The sequence below is a fragment of the Podarcis cretensis genome (genome assembly GCF_951804945.1).
Source record: "Podarcis cretensis genome assembly, chromosome: 2".
Taxonomy (NCBI): domain Eukaryota; kingdom Metazoa; phylum Chordata; class Lepidosauria; order Squamata; family Lacertidae; genus Podarcis; species Podarcis cretensis.
Genome location: NC_137171.1, coordinates 118,489,670 through 118,503,647, shown reverse-complemented (window position 1 = coordinate 118,503,647; position 13,978 = coordinate 118,489,670). Strand labels below are relative to the sequence as shown.

General features: G+C 45.8%; 1 protein-coding gene across 1 annotated transcript; it reads right to left on the bottom strand.

The window, feature by feature from the left end:
* Positions 1 to 606: 606 nt before the first annotated feature.
* On the bottom strand, positions 607 to 12,469 carry LOC307208711 (zinc finger protein RFP-like). Its single transcript, XM_079963595.1, has 7 exons — positions 11,936 to 12,469; positions 11,411 to 11,506; positions 10,218 to 10,448; positions 9,744 to 9,766; positions 8,813 to 8,931; positions 6,930 to 6,962; positions 607 to 2,378 (listed from the first exon to the last, which is right to left on the bottom strand). Exons 1-7 carry the CDS (start codon positions 12,359 to 12,361, stop codon positions 1,858 to 1,860), a joined length of 1,449 nt encoding a protein of 482 aa, XP_079819721.1. The 5' UTR covers positions 12,362 to 12,469; the 3' UTR covers positions 607 to 1,857.
* Positions 12,470 to 13,978: the final 1,509 nt, after the last annotated feature.

Below are 13,978 nucleotides of genomic sequence, written 5' to 3'. Positions count from 1 at the left end.
ACATTCCCTTCATGTTATGTTCTTTCAGGATACGTCCCGTGGCAACCCGGAAGTACCGAAAGGGTTACTTCCGGGTTTCGCCGCTCGCACATGTGAAGATGCACAAAATGATGTCATGCGCATGCGCAGAAGCAACAAATCACAACCCGTGCGTGCGCAGACGTGCCACTGCAGGTTGCTCTCTTTTCATGTTGCGAATGGGCCTCCAGAACGGATCCCGTTCGCAACCAGAGGTACCACTGTACAGTCGTACCTTGGATTTCAAACACCTTGGCTCCCAAACTACCAAAACCTAGAAGTGAGCGTTTCGGCTTTCAAGCGATTTTTGGAAGCCGAATGTCTGGCATGGCTTCCACAGCTTCCGATTGGCTGCAGGACGGTCCTGCAGCCAATCGGAAGCCACACCTTGGTTTTTGAACAGTTCTGGGGAGTCGAATGGACTCCCGGAACGTATTCTGTTCGAGAACCAAGGTACGACTTTATCAGGAAAGCCAAAGGTCTGTTTAGTCCAACATCAAGTTTGCACAGCTCAGTTTAGTTTCTTCTTCAGATGTCGCTGTCCCAGGAAGCCTTGCCCCACAGCCACTCACAATGAACATTAACATCTTCAGAGTATACATTACAGTTAATTTATTTTAAAACAAAAACAGAAACCTGTGCATCTGCTTCAACAAATGTCAATGGTGGTGGAGGGGGGGAAGGTGTCTTTATTCCATTATGTGCCACCACCCTGTGGGAAACGCAGGGAAAGGAGAGCAGGCTGGATCGGTCAGTAGTCAGTGGCCCTGATAGTGGAGCCAGAGTGAGTCCTGCCTGGTCTTTGAGAGAGGTCAATTCCACAGGCATGTGTTGTTCCAGCTGTTAGTATCCAAGGAGAGAAATCAGATGCACCTGGTGGCGAAATGACGCTCCTTGGGGGAGCACTGTGTATTTGGGGTGGGGCTGAGGAGCACAGGGAAGGTGCCCTGCGTAATGTATGGGGCAACACAGCCCATGGGGCCCCTTCTGGAAGCTGCCAGACTGCAACTCCCATCCTCTCTGACCCCTGGCCATGCTGGATGAGTCGGAGGGGAGTTGGAGTCCAGCATTATCCAGAGGACACCCCATTTGATGCCCCTGATAGACAGAATCCAGCCTGTGAATAAGAAACATTAATGCATCCACTCAAAACACATTTAACTGAGCAGAAGCCCTGCTCAATGCAAGACGGTTTACTTCTGACAATGTGTGGAGATGGCAAGGCTGTTTCTACAGAGGGCATTTGAAGATGATGCCCTGCTCAATTTCTTTTCTTTTTCTTCCCGTCTGAGGTCTCCAGAGCAAGGAGCTATCCTGCCTGACGTGGGGGAAGGGGTTCATTTTTTTTGTCCTCTATTAATCCGACGATGCATGCATTTTCACAGCTGCATAAGGTCTTGTGGGGAGAGGAAGGTTTCCTAGAATTGCAGAGTTGTGAGGGACCCTGGGGGTCCTCTAGTCTCACCCCCTGCAGTGCAGGAAACCTTTGCCCAACGTGGGGCTCAGACCCACAACCCTGGGATCAAGAGTCTCGTCCTCTGCCAAATCAGACACCTCAAATGGAAAACAAGATTGAAGGTGAGAAAATTTATTAGGACTCCAAAAAGTGTGACTGTCTCTCTAAGAAGTAAGCTGCAGAGGGAATTCTGGGAAAAGGAAAGAAAATGAAAAGAGCAACCCATTTTTGTTTGGTTATTTCTGATTTTGACTGGAATGAATCCTCTCAAAGGGCCCTTGGAAAACTGCCCAACCTGCTCTTGGCGGGTAAATGGTTTTTACGTCAGTCACTCTGGTCTGGAGAGAAACTCCTGCTGGGCCTGAGATGCAGATTTAGTCTCCTCAGGAGATACGGAGGGGGGTTTTATAATTTCCCCCCAGACGAAAGAAAGGGAGGAGGGTCTCTCCAGAGAACGAGGCTCCTGAGAACGTGTAGAGTTCGGCTCCTGAGTCAGCAGCATAAAAAGACACACGTCCCCCTTCATAGTCCAGAGTCACCCGGATCCTCCTGGGCTCCTCCCTCAGGGACAGAGGAGAGGGATCAGGGGAGGTACGGGCCCAGTATTCCCCTCCCAACTTCCCCACAGCCCAGACCCCTTCCTCAGGACTGAAGGAGAAGCCGCCCTTTCTCTCCACAGACTTCCTGGCGACCCCCAAAGCCCACCACCCCCCACTTCCCACAGTGACTTCCCAGAAATGTCTGCCTGCTGTGAATGCCTCACGTCCCAACACACAAGGCCAGGCATTGAATCTCTCAGGATTATCAGGCAGGGCTTGACGTTTGTCTCCCCTACTCAGGCTTTTCCCATCCTTGGACAGGATGAGTTCAGGATGGGCTGTGTCTGGATCCAGAGTGACATTTGCTGTTGGGGAGAAGATGAGGGAAAGAGAAGAATATGCAGAGTCAGCTGAGAGACAGAAACGGACATCCTGACAGATGATAGATAGATAGATAGATGATAGATAACACCCCAAAAACCCAGATTCCCTCTCAGATCAAGGGGATTTCTTTGCATCGCATGCTAGACTGAGACTCCTCCTTGCAGACTCTCATCAGAATAAATATCTTCCTTGTTGGTTTTTAAATCAGTTTTCTTCACTTTCTTATATTCGATGTGTATTATTCCTGCCCTCCTCTCAAACCAGGCATTTTCTAAGAGGAAAAACCACCCAGGAAACCTTTTAATCAGCTCTTCTGTGTTATCTAAGGGGAAAGAGGGGAGAATTGGAGGAGGCAGGAGAGGGGATTGGCTTTTGGGGAGCTCTGGGTTGGGCTGGGATATGAGGCCCCCCCTGTAATAATAATAATAATAATAATAATAATAATAATAATAATAATAATAATAATAATATTTGCATACTGCCCTTCATCCATTGGTCTCAGGGTGGTTCACAGCATAAAAATACATTAAAGCACATATAGGCCTCCCCTCACTTTCGTGGGGGTCACGTTCTGGGCCCTTGTGCCTACAAGTGAAAATCGCATTAAGTGGGGAGCCTGTTTATTCCTGCTCTTCATCTTTCTCACCCACTTGGTCTCTCCTTCCTCCCAACCATCTTGGAAGTTTAGGCCTTGCCGCCAGGGAAGAAGAGGCAGATGTCAGGGCAATTTTACAAAGGACTGCTTATTCCATTCTTCTCCTTTGGATTTAATATATACCATTAAACTAGTTCCCTGGGGGAAAGGGGGAATAACTCAAAAAGTTACCAGTCAGGGGCTAAGACAGTCATGACAGGCAAGTGTAGAGTTGCCATATTTTGAAGAACAAAAAAGAGGACACATTTGCCAACTTCTACTCTTAACCATGGATCGCTATGACAACTCTCATTTTAAATACCCCTACTCTGTCTAGGCTTTCGAAGCTGTGATATACTGCTAGTAGCAGTGTTCTTAACTTTCAACAACCAAAGAATAAGAATAATAATACATATTGCTCCCTTGCTTGCCACATGAAAGTATTTGGGCTCGTGTTCACATCTTTGTGAACGCAAGTGTGCACAGAACAATTTATTAAACTGTTAAATATATACATATGGACTCTCCTTAAGGGCAGGGGGATGTTAACTCTTGCCCTCCCATATTTCTTCTCCAAGATCTTGTAGCTGAGCCAGCATCCTTTTAGTTCAGTCACAAGAGAAGGGTTTTATACAGGATGTGGCTAGCTTAAGATGCTGCTCTGTTGCAATTCTCTGCTCTAGGCTAGCTTAGCTGGGTGCCTTAGATCTGAGTCTAATGCACTAGAATTTTTTTCATGGGTTACTGTAAACCAAACCAAACAACTTGAGACATTTTGCCAAATTTTAAAAATCCGTCCAGGGGAGAAATTTTAATTATGAAAATAGAGGACCTGTCCGAGAAAAAGAGGACATGTGGCAACCAGTCCTGAAAAAGGTCACATGGAAAAACAACCCAACTCCCTCTAGGCAGGAATGAAACTCTTCCCTCTTTTTTCTGATCCTTCTGGGCCGTTTCTCCCCCCCCCCCCCCCTTCTGCACCTTCAAGTCCACCCTCTCTGCCTTTGTGGTACAAACAGCAGGGCTAGAGTCAAGCTGTACAGAACAGACTCTTGACCCCCATGAAACACTAATCCCCCCCTCCTGTGAATTGGGGTCTCCATGTGAAATTTACCTTTCTGAAGATTTCTGAATGACTGAACATCTGAGGAAGCAAAAAGACAGGCTTAACAGGCTACAATGCAGTAGCTTAAAAATAAATCTTTTTTTACAAAACATCAACATAACATAGCATCTGTTGTTTCCTTATTTCAAGCAAAAGATTAAATCATATAACAGAATATTTGCAAAGACGACAGCTGTAGGCCTAAGTAGTGATGTTAACTATTGACCAAAAGATTATTCCTGAGAATGTAATATCACTAGGCCTAAGGAATTAAAACAACTACCGTATTTTTCACTCTATAGGATGCACTTTTCCCCTCCAAAAATTAAGGGGAAATGTGTGTGCGTCCTATGGAGCAAATGCAGGCTCCTTGTCTTCAGCGATAGCAACGCGAAGCCTCCGAAGCGCAGAGGGAGCGCTCCCTCCGTACTCCAGAGGCTTCGCATTGCTTTCGAAGCCTGCAGAGCAAGACTCTCCTGGCTTCAGCAGAGAGGGAGAGCTGCACAGCGCCCCTTCAGCCAAGTGGGAGAAGAAATGGAAGGGGCTCTGTTTCTACTGCGTCTTCGCTGAGGGGGCGCTGAGCAGAGAGGGGGAGAATTTTTTTCTTGTTCTCCCCCTCTAAAACAAGGTGCTCCGCTAGGGAAACCATGGAAGATGGCCGACAGTACCATCTCTCCAGCTCACACGAGGTAATTTAGAGGCTGAGATGGGAGTAATCAGCCTCCCAAATTCTTCCCGGTGGAAGGGAAGATGCAGTCTCATCCGCCTCCCCACAAACCACCCCCGAGTTCGTAAAGAAGGAGGGGGTGGGGGCACTGGATGGAAAGCCCTCGAGAGAGAGCTCGTATCTCCTGGACACTGTCTTTGTGAGCGCTCCCAGTTCCATTTCTTAAGGTTAAAAATTGGATTTAAGATTGTACATGCTTTGGGCGAAGAAAGGGTATTTAATCTGCCAACTACAGCTACAGCCACTGAGGTGCTAAGAGTGACGGAAGGAAGAAGATAACATCAAAGAATAACATCTAAGCCGGTATGTTGGAACAGAACGGAAAGGAGGGGATAAAACTTTTTCTTTTTCTACTACAATAATACCTAACAACGCCCCCCCAGAAGAATCATCTACACTACCTATAGCAAGAGAGATCGGAAAATATAAACTGTGTGGAAATAATCATACTAACTGAAGCCTTTGTTATTTTAAATATTTGGAAGAAGATAAATGACTCTCCTGTGATGCACTATTTAATCGGGATCTGCCATTATGAGACAGACTGAGTTGCAGAGATTAATAGTCATAGGGGGAGGCGAGCTCTTACTTTGTTATCATATCTGTACTTCAAGTCTGACTTGGCAAACCTCCTCTGGAAAGACTAATGTTTGGTGCAACCTGTCTGAGAAAATTAATGAGCAAATGCCTAGATTTTATTTCATCGGAACTGGGAAAAGATGGTGTCTGCCACCAGAGAAGGACTTTTGGATGGATTCGGCATAAACACCAGCATGTGAGGACATACTGCAAGTAAAAGACTTACCAGCTGCAAAAAAAAAAAAAAGGAGAGTCACACAAAGTTCACACAGAAGCATATTATTGCACGACTCAGAGGCTATGAATGAAAGAAGGATAACAGGAAGATTTAAATTAGGGACTATTGGAAACTTAAGGCAGTAGAAATATAAGATGATTGGACCCCACTGAACTTGAAGCATGGAATATTTAATGTGATTTCATTGGATTGTTAAAATGGAAAACTTAATAAAAAACTATTATTTAAAAAAAACCAACAAGGTGCGTCCTATGGTTGGGTGCATCCAATAGAGCGAAAAATACGGTAACGTGTTTAGCTGTGATTCCTGCATTGCGGGGGGCTGGACTAGATGATCCTTGGGATCCTTTCAAACTTCGCTATTCCATGATTATATGGAAAAATCAGAAATGGTAAACCATACTAGAAAATGGAGGAATACAATCATTCAAAATCCACAAATGAGATGGGGATCTGAACTGGATGGATGAAGAAAGGTTTAACATCTGCCCCAAGTAAACTGGTGGGGAAAAGCTGTTGAAACTGGAATTTCCAAGCATGCTGACAAACCAAATTGCAGAGGAAGAATTGGCAGAGCTTTGCCATGTAATTCCAAGGGTCTCGTGCAATGGGAAGTCTTCCCTCCTGGAATGGGGCTGATCTCAAAAGAACTGTGGGAACTCTCAGGCGATGGGGATGGCTGAAGCACGAGAAATGGCTGGTGAGGTTGAAACTCTGACCAAGAGGCGGCTCAGGCCTTGGATCTGCTGCTGGGAGACCAGCCTGGCAGGAGGTGGAGGAGGGACTGGGTGCTTGCGGGTGCCCCTTTTAACACACTTATTCCTTATACATGAGAACTTGACAAGATGGACATTGGACTGACCCTGTAGGATTCTCCTTAAGGGCTTTTGTAACATATTGTAAGGCTCTGAGGCTTTTCCCCACAATCAAGCAATATATAAATTTTATGAAAGAAAGCAAAATCAATAAAATTAAGGGGGAAAGCAGGATAATAGTCTATTGGCAGGAAAGGAACTCAGACTGGTGTGCAGGTTCTTCTCAGGGACAAGCTCTGCCCCCAATCCAAGCCTTCAACCTCCCTCCCAGTTCATTCATGGGACATAGAAATAACCCAAACACCACTAGAGGACTGTTTCCCAGAGTTACGCCATTGATGGGGGTCCCAAAGTCTGCAGAACAGACTGCTCAACACCCATGAAATACCAGTCCCTATCCCTCCTGTGAAATTGTTCCTCCCCTGGAAATTTACCTTTCTGAATTGGTTTTCTGTATAGCAGAGCATCTGAGGAAGCAAAAAGATATAAAGTGTAAGGGCAACACTCTTCCACCAGAAATAAATCTCCATACAAAAGTAACACTTCATAATGTGGCATACTTAAATTAAAGTACAGTTATTAAATATTAATTAAATTGTACATAAATAATTATAAACATGAAAATCATAGGAAGCATCTATGAAATTAACTAAAGCTTTAAAACTCAGCAATCATAGTACGAAGATTGGGAAAGATTGTGGAAAACAGATTTAAAATTTACAGGTTGTTCCCTTTTAAAAGAAAACTACATGAAAATGATGTGTAGATGGTACATTACACAAGTACAGATTGCAAAAATGTACAAAACTGGGTCAAATATATGCTAGAAATGCAAGGAAAAAGAAGGGACTTTTTATCACATGTGGTGGGATTGTAGAGAAATTTTAAAAAATCGGGAAATGATATATAATGAGTTAAAGAAAATGTTCAAATTAACATTTGTAAAGAAGCCAGAAGGGATTGTAGGTAGAGACCTGCCAAAGAAAATGAATAACATACTTACGTATGCGAGAGTGGCGGCAAGTCTTAATGGCACAAGGATGGAAGAATGAAGAAACCCCGACAAAAGAACAGTGGCAAGGGAAATGGATGGAATATGCGGAATTGGCAAACTAACATACAAACTGTGTGATAAGGACAACTGTGACTTTAAAGAAGAATGGGAACCTTTTACAAAGTATTTAAAGAAACAACAAAATGAACTGGACTCCTTGGCAGGTTTTGAATAAACATACACATTTTTTTTATTATTGTTAACATAATAGATAGATTGCTTAAGGATCTTTACCATTTTATAAAATGCAGAGAATAATATCTGTTGGAAAACCAGAGGGAGGAGCCGAGGGAAGTCCGGGTGGGAGGGAGGGGGAAAATGGGGGGGGGATGAGGATGATATGTTTTTGATAATTTGTTATGTTGAAACTTTTAATAAAAATCTTTTAAGAAAACAAACCAAAAAAACCCTCAGCAATCATAAAGCAAGCTTACAAATAAGAGAATAAAAATATTCAACATGAATCCTGCTGGTCTCTGAACTTTGTCCCTGAAATTGGGCTCTGCATTCTTGGACTGGAGATGAGGCAGAGGAATAGGAATCCCGTAAAAGGAGGCAGAGGGGAGATGGAGGCAGCCTTAACATCTTCCCCAAGTAAAGTGGTGGGGGGAATCATTAAAACCAAAATTGTGAAATATAAGGAGAAGGAAAGTTTGATGAGGGAGGATTGGCAGAGCTCTCAGGCAAAAGGAAGTCCTTCCTCACAGACCTTCTACAAATCTTTAAGGTTCTTAACAAGCATAATTGTGCCCTTTGGGGCTCATGTGCTCTTGCTTCCACTCTCAGGAGATCTTGAAGGCTGAATCTCTAGATATGGCAGCTGCAGGGGGACGTTCGAGGAGGAGACGGCTCAGGCCTTGGCTCCACGGCTGAGAAAGAAGCCTGAGCAGGAGGCAGAGGGGGAACTGGGGGCTTCTTAATGCCCTTTGACTCCATTCAGAGCAGGAGAACCTCCCAAAGGACAACCCCAGATTGTGCAGATAGGGAACCACAAGGAAAAGGAGGTTTTGTATAGCTGTAAACAGATGCACATGGGAGGAAAAAATCCTGACTTTGCTGTACACTCTGGTTCAGGCTTTCTTTACAGGATCCAGCGTCACAATATACATGGGCCACTTGGGGGGACAGGAAATGAAGGCTGGAGCCCCAAGAAGGAAGGGATCCTGGGGTTACTCAATTCCATGCAATAAAAGCCTGGTATGTTCAGTTATGAAGAAGTAACAGAATTCCCAGTGTGAAATCCTGGCAGCCAGTTTTCATTACCTTTCCATTGTTTTATTGTATCCTCCACAAGGTGATTGAGATCCCAGGATTCCAAGATCCTGTTCCTCAGCTCTAGAGGGAAAGCCAGTGGCTTCTCTGGACTCTCTCTTTCCTCATACCTGGTGAAAAGAAAAACAATGAATGGCCCCATTGTGGCCCCATCTCCCTAATTATTATAATGAACAAAGTTGAAGTTCATTTCCCAACAGGTAATTTCAGGATTCAGCTTCATCTCTTGACACCCACCTCCAAGCCCTGGTCAGTGGCTTCCTAAGGATGCTAAACAGCACAAGGGACAAGATGTAACCCCAAGCGACACCACCGGAGGGCTCCCATGGCTTCCAACGATGCTGCCCCCTAACAACTTCTGGGAAGGTCCCAGGACTTAAGAACCAAACCCCTGAGGTGGAATGCCTGGAATCCCTCCCTCCCTGAGCCTCCCCAGAGGATGTGAGGGATGTCCAAAGCTGCCCAGTGGTCAAGGAGAACAACCTCAACCTTCCCTTCACCCCCTCTCTCACCCAGGAAGGACGCAACCTCATGCCCCATGGGACTCTCCCTCCAGGAGCATCAAACAACTAGACCCGCCACTCCAGACCACCTTCAGCTTCTCACGGTGGAAACACTCCCAAGAAAAGGATCCCACCTATTCTAGACCAACAGACCTTCCCTCCCTAAGTGCCTCAAAGGAGCTGAGTTACCAGAGTTGAGGGGCTTCTAGTTGGACATTGAAATATGTCCTAAGCTCTTCCCAAGCATCTTTGGGACTTTCTCTTCTAGATGTTTGAAATTACCAAAAAGTAAATGAACAGAAAGTGTGAGGTGCTGCAGGGAGTGAGTCCTACAGTCTCCCCCTGCAGCCATTGGAGGGCCATGTTTGAGGTTCCTGCATCTCTGCTTCAAAGAATGGAAATGAGCCAGATCCACTTACCTCTGCAGGGTCCTTCTCACATCCTAGAGGGGAAAAGAAAAGGGAATTCACTGCACACCACAGGCCACACTAGGAAGACCCCCTCAGACCCTGGCCCTCGGATGTCAGTCTGCCTGGCACACGCCAAGGTTTTGGGTAGGAATGGCTGAATCAGCCAGTTTTGGTTTCTCACAGTTTTATTTTTCCATTCTGAAATTATGAATTTTTCCAGTATCATGTTGTTCACATTTCCACATCACAGCTGAAGGGCATTCGGAGACAAAGCATCAGCAAAGAGCAGAAGATCAGCTCCCTTTCCATCAAGAACACAGACGAATCTCTACTCTGCATTCATGCGAGTCCTAGGTCTCTCTGGTCTTCCTGTCCATTCCAAACCTGACTAGAGGCTCCATCAACTCAGCCCCTGCACTCCTTGCGTACATGAAAGGGGCAGCCTTCTCCTGGAGCCTTGGGCTGCTCCTGCCACCATCTTACCTGCAGGAGTTCACTCGCTGGCTGCTGACGCTTCTCCTCCATCTCCTGGATGATCCTCTCAAGAGAGGAGAGTTTCCTGGAGAGTCTGGCCAGCTGCTCATCCCTTCTCCCTGCAATCTTCTTCTCCACCTCTTCCACGTGAGTCAGCAGACGTTTTTCTTGTTCTTCCAGGAACTGGCGCAGTTCTCTGAACTTCTCCACGGCCTTCAGCCTCTCCATTTCTGTTAATTTCTGCAAGAAAAGAGGAGGTCAGAGTGTGGAAGGTGCTCAGCCCTCAAAACATCAGGAAGAGAATTGTGAGAATTCCACAGGGAGGACACTTCTGATTTTTCAGAGACATGAACCCTCCAGTGGCTAAAGAAGTAAACCTTTATTTTGAAGGGAGACCCTCTCCATTACTGTTTCTATTGACTTCTATTTTGCAGAGGGCTACAGCCTAAAGGAAGGAGCATTTTTCCTAGCCACGGATGTTCCCTGCATGTTTTGGGGCATGGCATAACCAGAGTTCAAAGTTGTTCAGAGAACATCCAGGGACATAAAACTCCCCTCAGTTTAGGCTGGTGCCATTTAGGTGTAGGAAGGGAAGAGAAACAGAGGAGGAGGAGGAGGACAAAGTGCAGAGTTCATCCCCATAGCTCCCTTGTTTTCTGTAAAGGTTCAAAATGGCCTGAGTTTCCTAAAGATGAAGGAGAGCACACATTTAGAAAGACAATTCTTTAGTAACATTTATGGTAAATAAGGATTTGAATTAACCTGCTTCCACCCTCTCAGCTCACAATTCCTCAGGCTTCTCCTTCACTTCTTTTTACATAATAAATGACAATGGGAAATAAGCTCAATTTAACTGCATTCAAAGGTGAACTGACCTAATTCGCAATTGCTGGAAAAATATGGATACTGAAACAGAGCAGTCTTTTGAAATTCACACCTCTGAATTTTTCAAGGTTGAACAAGCCAGGTAATGTTCACAAAAAATGTATTTATGAGGGTAAAGTACATTTCAAAATATTTATACAAGGAGGTAGCCACCCTAATATCTAATTCATTTTCAGAATAATAAATGAATAAACAAACTGATATGGAAAAGGAGAAATGGGGAGAAGCTGAAATGGGCTTATTTTCTCATCCCTCCCCAGTCCTGACTCGACTCTTCAAGTGCTTGTTCCCTCCCTAGTAATAAGAGTGGCACTTACAAGGAGGTCTTTGCATTCCTTGTCCAGGGCTGCTTGATGGGCCAGAATTTCCTCTCTCTCTTTCCTCAGAATCTCCAGGCTGCGACAGATCTCTTCCTAAGAGAAAAGGGAAAACTCAGGTTTGATTGAGACACATAGTCTATAATAGCAAAGTAGTTTACTGGAGGAAATAAAAGTCCAGAGGTTTTCAATCTTTTTGGGTCCAGCTACCTTTTTTCTGTGGCATCCCTGTGGGGCTCTGGGACCCAGTTAGGTCACCCCTTCCTTACAGACTTCTACCTAGTCTTTGCAGATGCTTCTCAGGGATATCAGGGGAGATCCCTTTGTCCCCCTGGCAGAGAAAAAGACTTCAGCTCCCTCCTCCCAGTAATCCCAGGAGCCCTCAGGCTTCCCCTTGGCTGCTTTTTACATAATAAACAAGGATGAATTCATGCCATGCCTACTTTGGATCTGAGAATTAAAAAGGAAACTTCCCAAGAAGAATCCACAGCTATTTCTCCCCCTCAAGATCCAGGGATCTCCTACCTTGTATTCCTCGGAAGCCTCCTCCAGAGGAATCACCTCGTGGTTTTTGTGCTCCTTGGATCTGTCACAAACCACACAGATGGGGGCTTCATCCTCCTTGCAAAAGAGCTTCAGGGGCTCCTGGTGCTTCTCACAGACTCCTCCTTTCCCTCCTTCCTCCTTTCCCTCTTGAAGGCTGAGATTCACGATTAATTCTACGAAGTTTGCCAGTTGCCGGTTGGGGATGAGGCTCCTTCTCTGGACTCTTTCTCTGCACTGAGGGCAGGAAGCCTCTGCTTCCGATTCCCCCCAGCACTGGATCAAGCAGGATCGGCAGAAGTTGTGCCCACACTCTGCGATGGTCACTGGATCCTTGAAGTAATCCAGGCAGATGGAGCAAGTGGCTTCATCATGGAGACGCTGGATGTGACCCCCTGCAGCAGCCATGGCTCCCTCGCACTGAAGATCCGAGTTAAGTTTCACTTTCTCAGTTTTCAGCCACTGGGAGTTTCCCTTCCTGGAAATGACTCAGTGATCACATGATCTTTATTTTATTTTTTAAAACTAATATGTCTCCAGTGCTTTGCAGTTCCTGAATGTTTTCTCAAGGAGCAGCGAATGATTTTTGATTGTGTTATAAGAATTTTGAGTTGAATAAAGGTTTCTTTTCCTCTGTATCAATAAGGGAATAAATATTTGCTATCAATAAAGGATCCCCACTTGTCTGCCCCCCTGCATTGCTCCCTGTGATGCTCAAAACCACGGTAGAGTCGGCTGCATTGCTTCCTTTTCCAGCCCCTGTGAGATATTACAATTGTGTTCACCGTCTCTGTACTAATGTTAATTTCTTTAATGTTAGTTTTATGTTGTCGCCCTACTGAATGTAACTTTGTATCTCTGAACTAAATGTAACTTTTTAAGTGTCTTGCAAAAGGAGAAAATAATAAAAACCTGTCAAATGTTCAAACCAGTGAATGCTTCTCTCTGTGAGGGAGCCTTCCCAGACCCGCTGAAAGAGGCGGTTATCAAACCGCTTCTTAAAAAAAATATCTTTAGATGCTGCCAATAGGGCCAACTCAACCCAGTCTCAAACCTTCCATTCTTGGGCAAGGTGATTGAGCGGGTGGTTGCTGAACAACTCCAGGCACGCCTGGAAGAAGCGGACCATTTGGATCCCTTCCAGTCGGGATTCAGGTCTCATCATGGGACTGAACCTGCCTTGGTCGCGCTGGTTGATGATCTCTGGCGGGCTAGGGACAAAGGTGAAAGCTGTTTCCTAGTTCTGCTGGATCTCTCAGCGGCCTTTGACACCATCGACCATAACATCCTTCTGGAGCGTCTGGTGGGGCTGGAAGCTGGGGGCACCGTTATACAGTGGTTCCGCTCCTTCCTCCTGGGCTGTGCCCAGAAAAGTGGTGTTTGATTTCTGTGACCCAACTTTCCAGTCACACCTTGTGGCATCCTGTTCTCACTGCAGCCAAGCAGATGCCCAAGGGGAAGTCTGCAGGCGCGATTCAAGTGCAAAAGCCCTCTGCCCCCTGCAGATCCCAGCAACCTGGATTCAGGGTATTCAGAAGCATCTCTGCCTCCAACCGCAGAGGCAGAGCACAGCCATCATGGCCAGTAGCCATTGGTAGCCCCCATGAATTTGCCTAATCCACTTTTAAAGCCGTCCAGGTTGCAGTTTTGCAACATGAGGAGGGGGCGGCAGCAGCAAGAGGGTCCTTTGTGGCAAAGCAGAAGTCCCAGTTTTTCTCCCCGGGACCCTGGGAACGGTAGTTCTGCGGGTGAAGGTTAATGGAGTTCTTGGGTGGCTCACAGAATTGTAGATTTGGAAGGGACCCCAAGGGTCATCTAGCCCAACCCCCTGTAATGCAGGAATCTTCTCGCCCAACACGGGACTCGAACCCACAACCCTGTGATTAAGAGTCTCACGCTCTATCAACTGAGCTACTCATTCAGTTCAGTAAGCTTTAGTTGAACTTCCTGCATTTCAGGGGGTTGGACTAGATGACCCTCGGGGGTCTCTTCTGTTAACAGAGAAATCTGAGGGCTCCCTTGGAC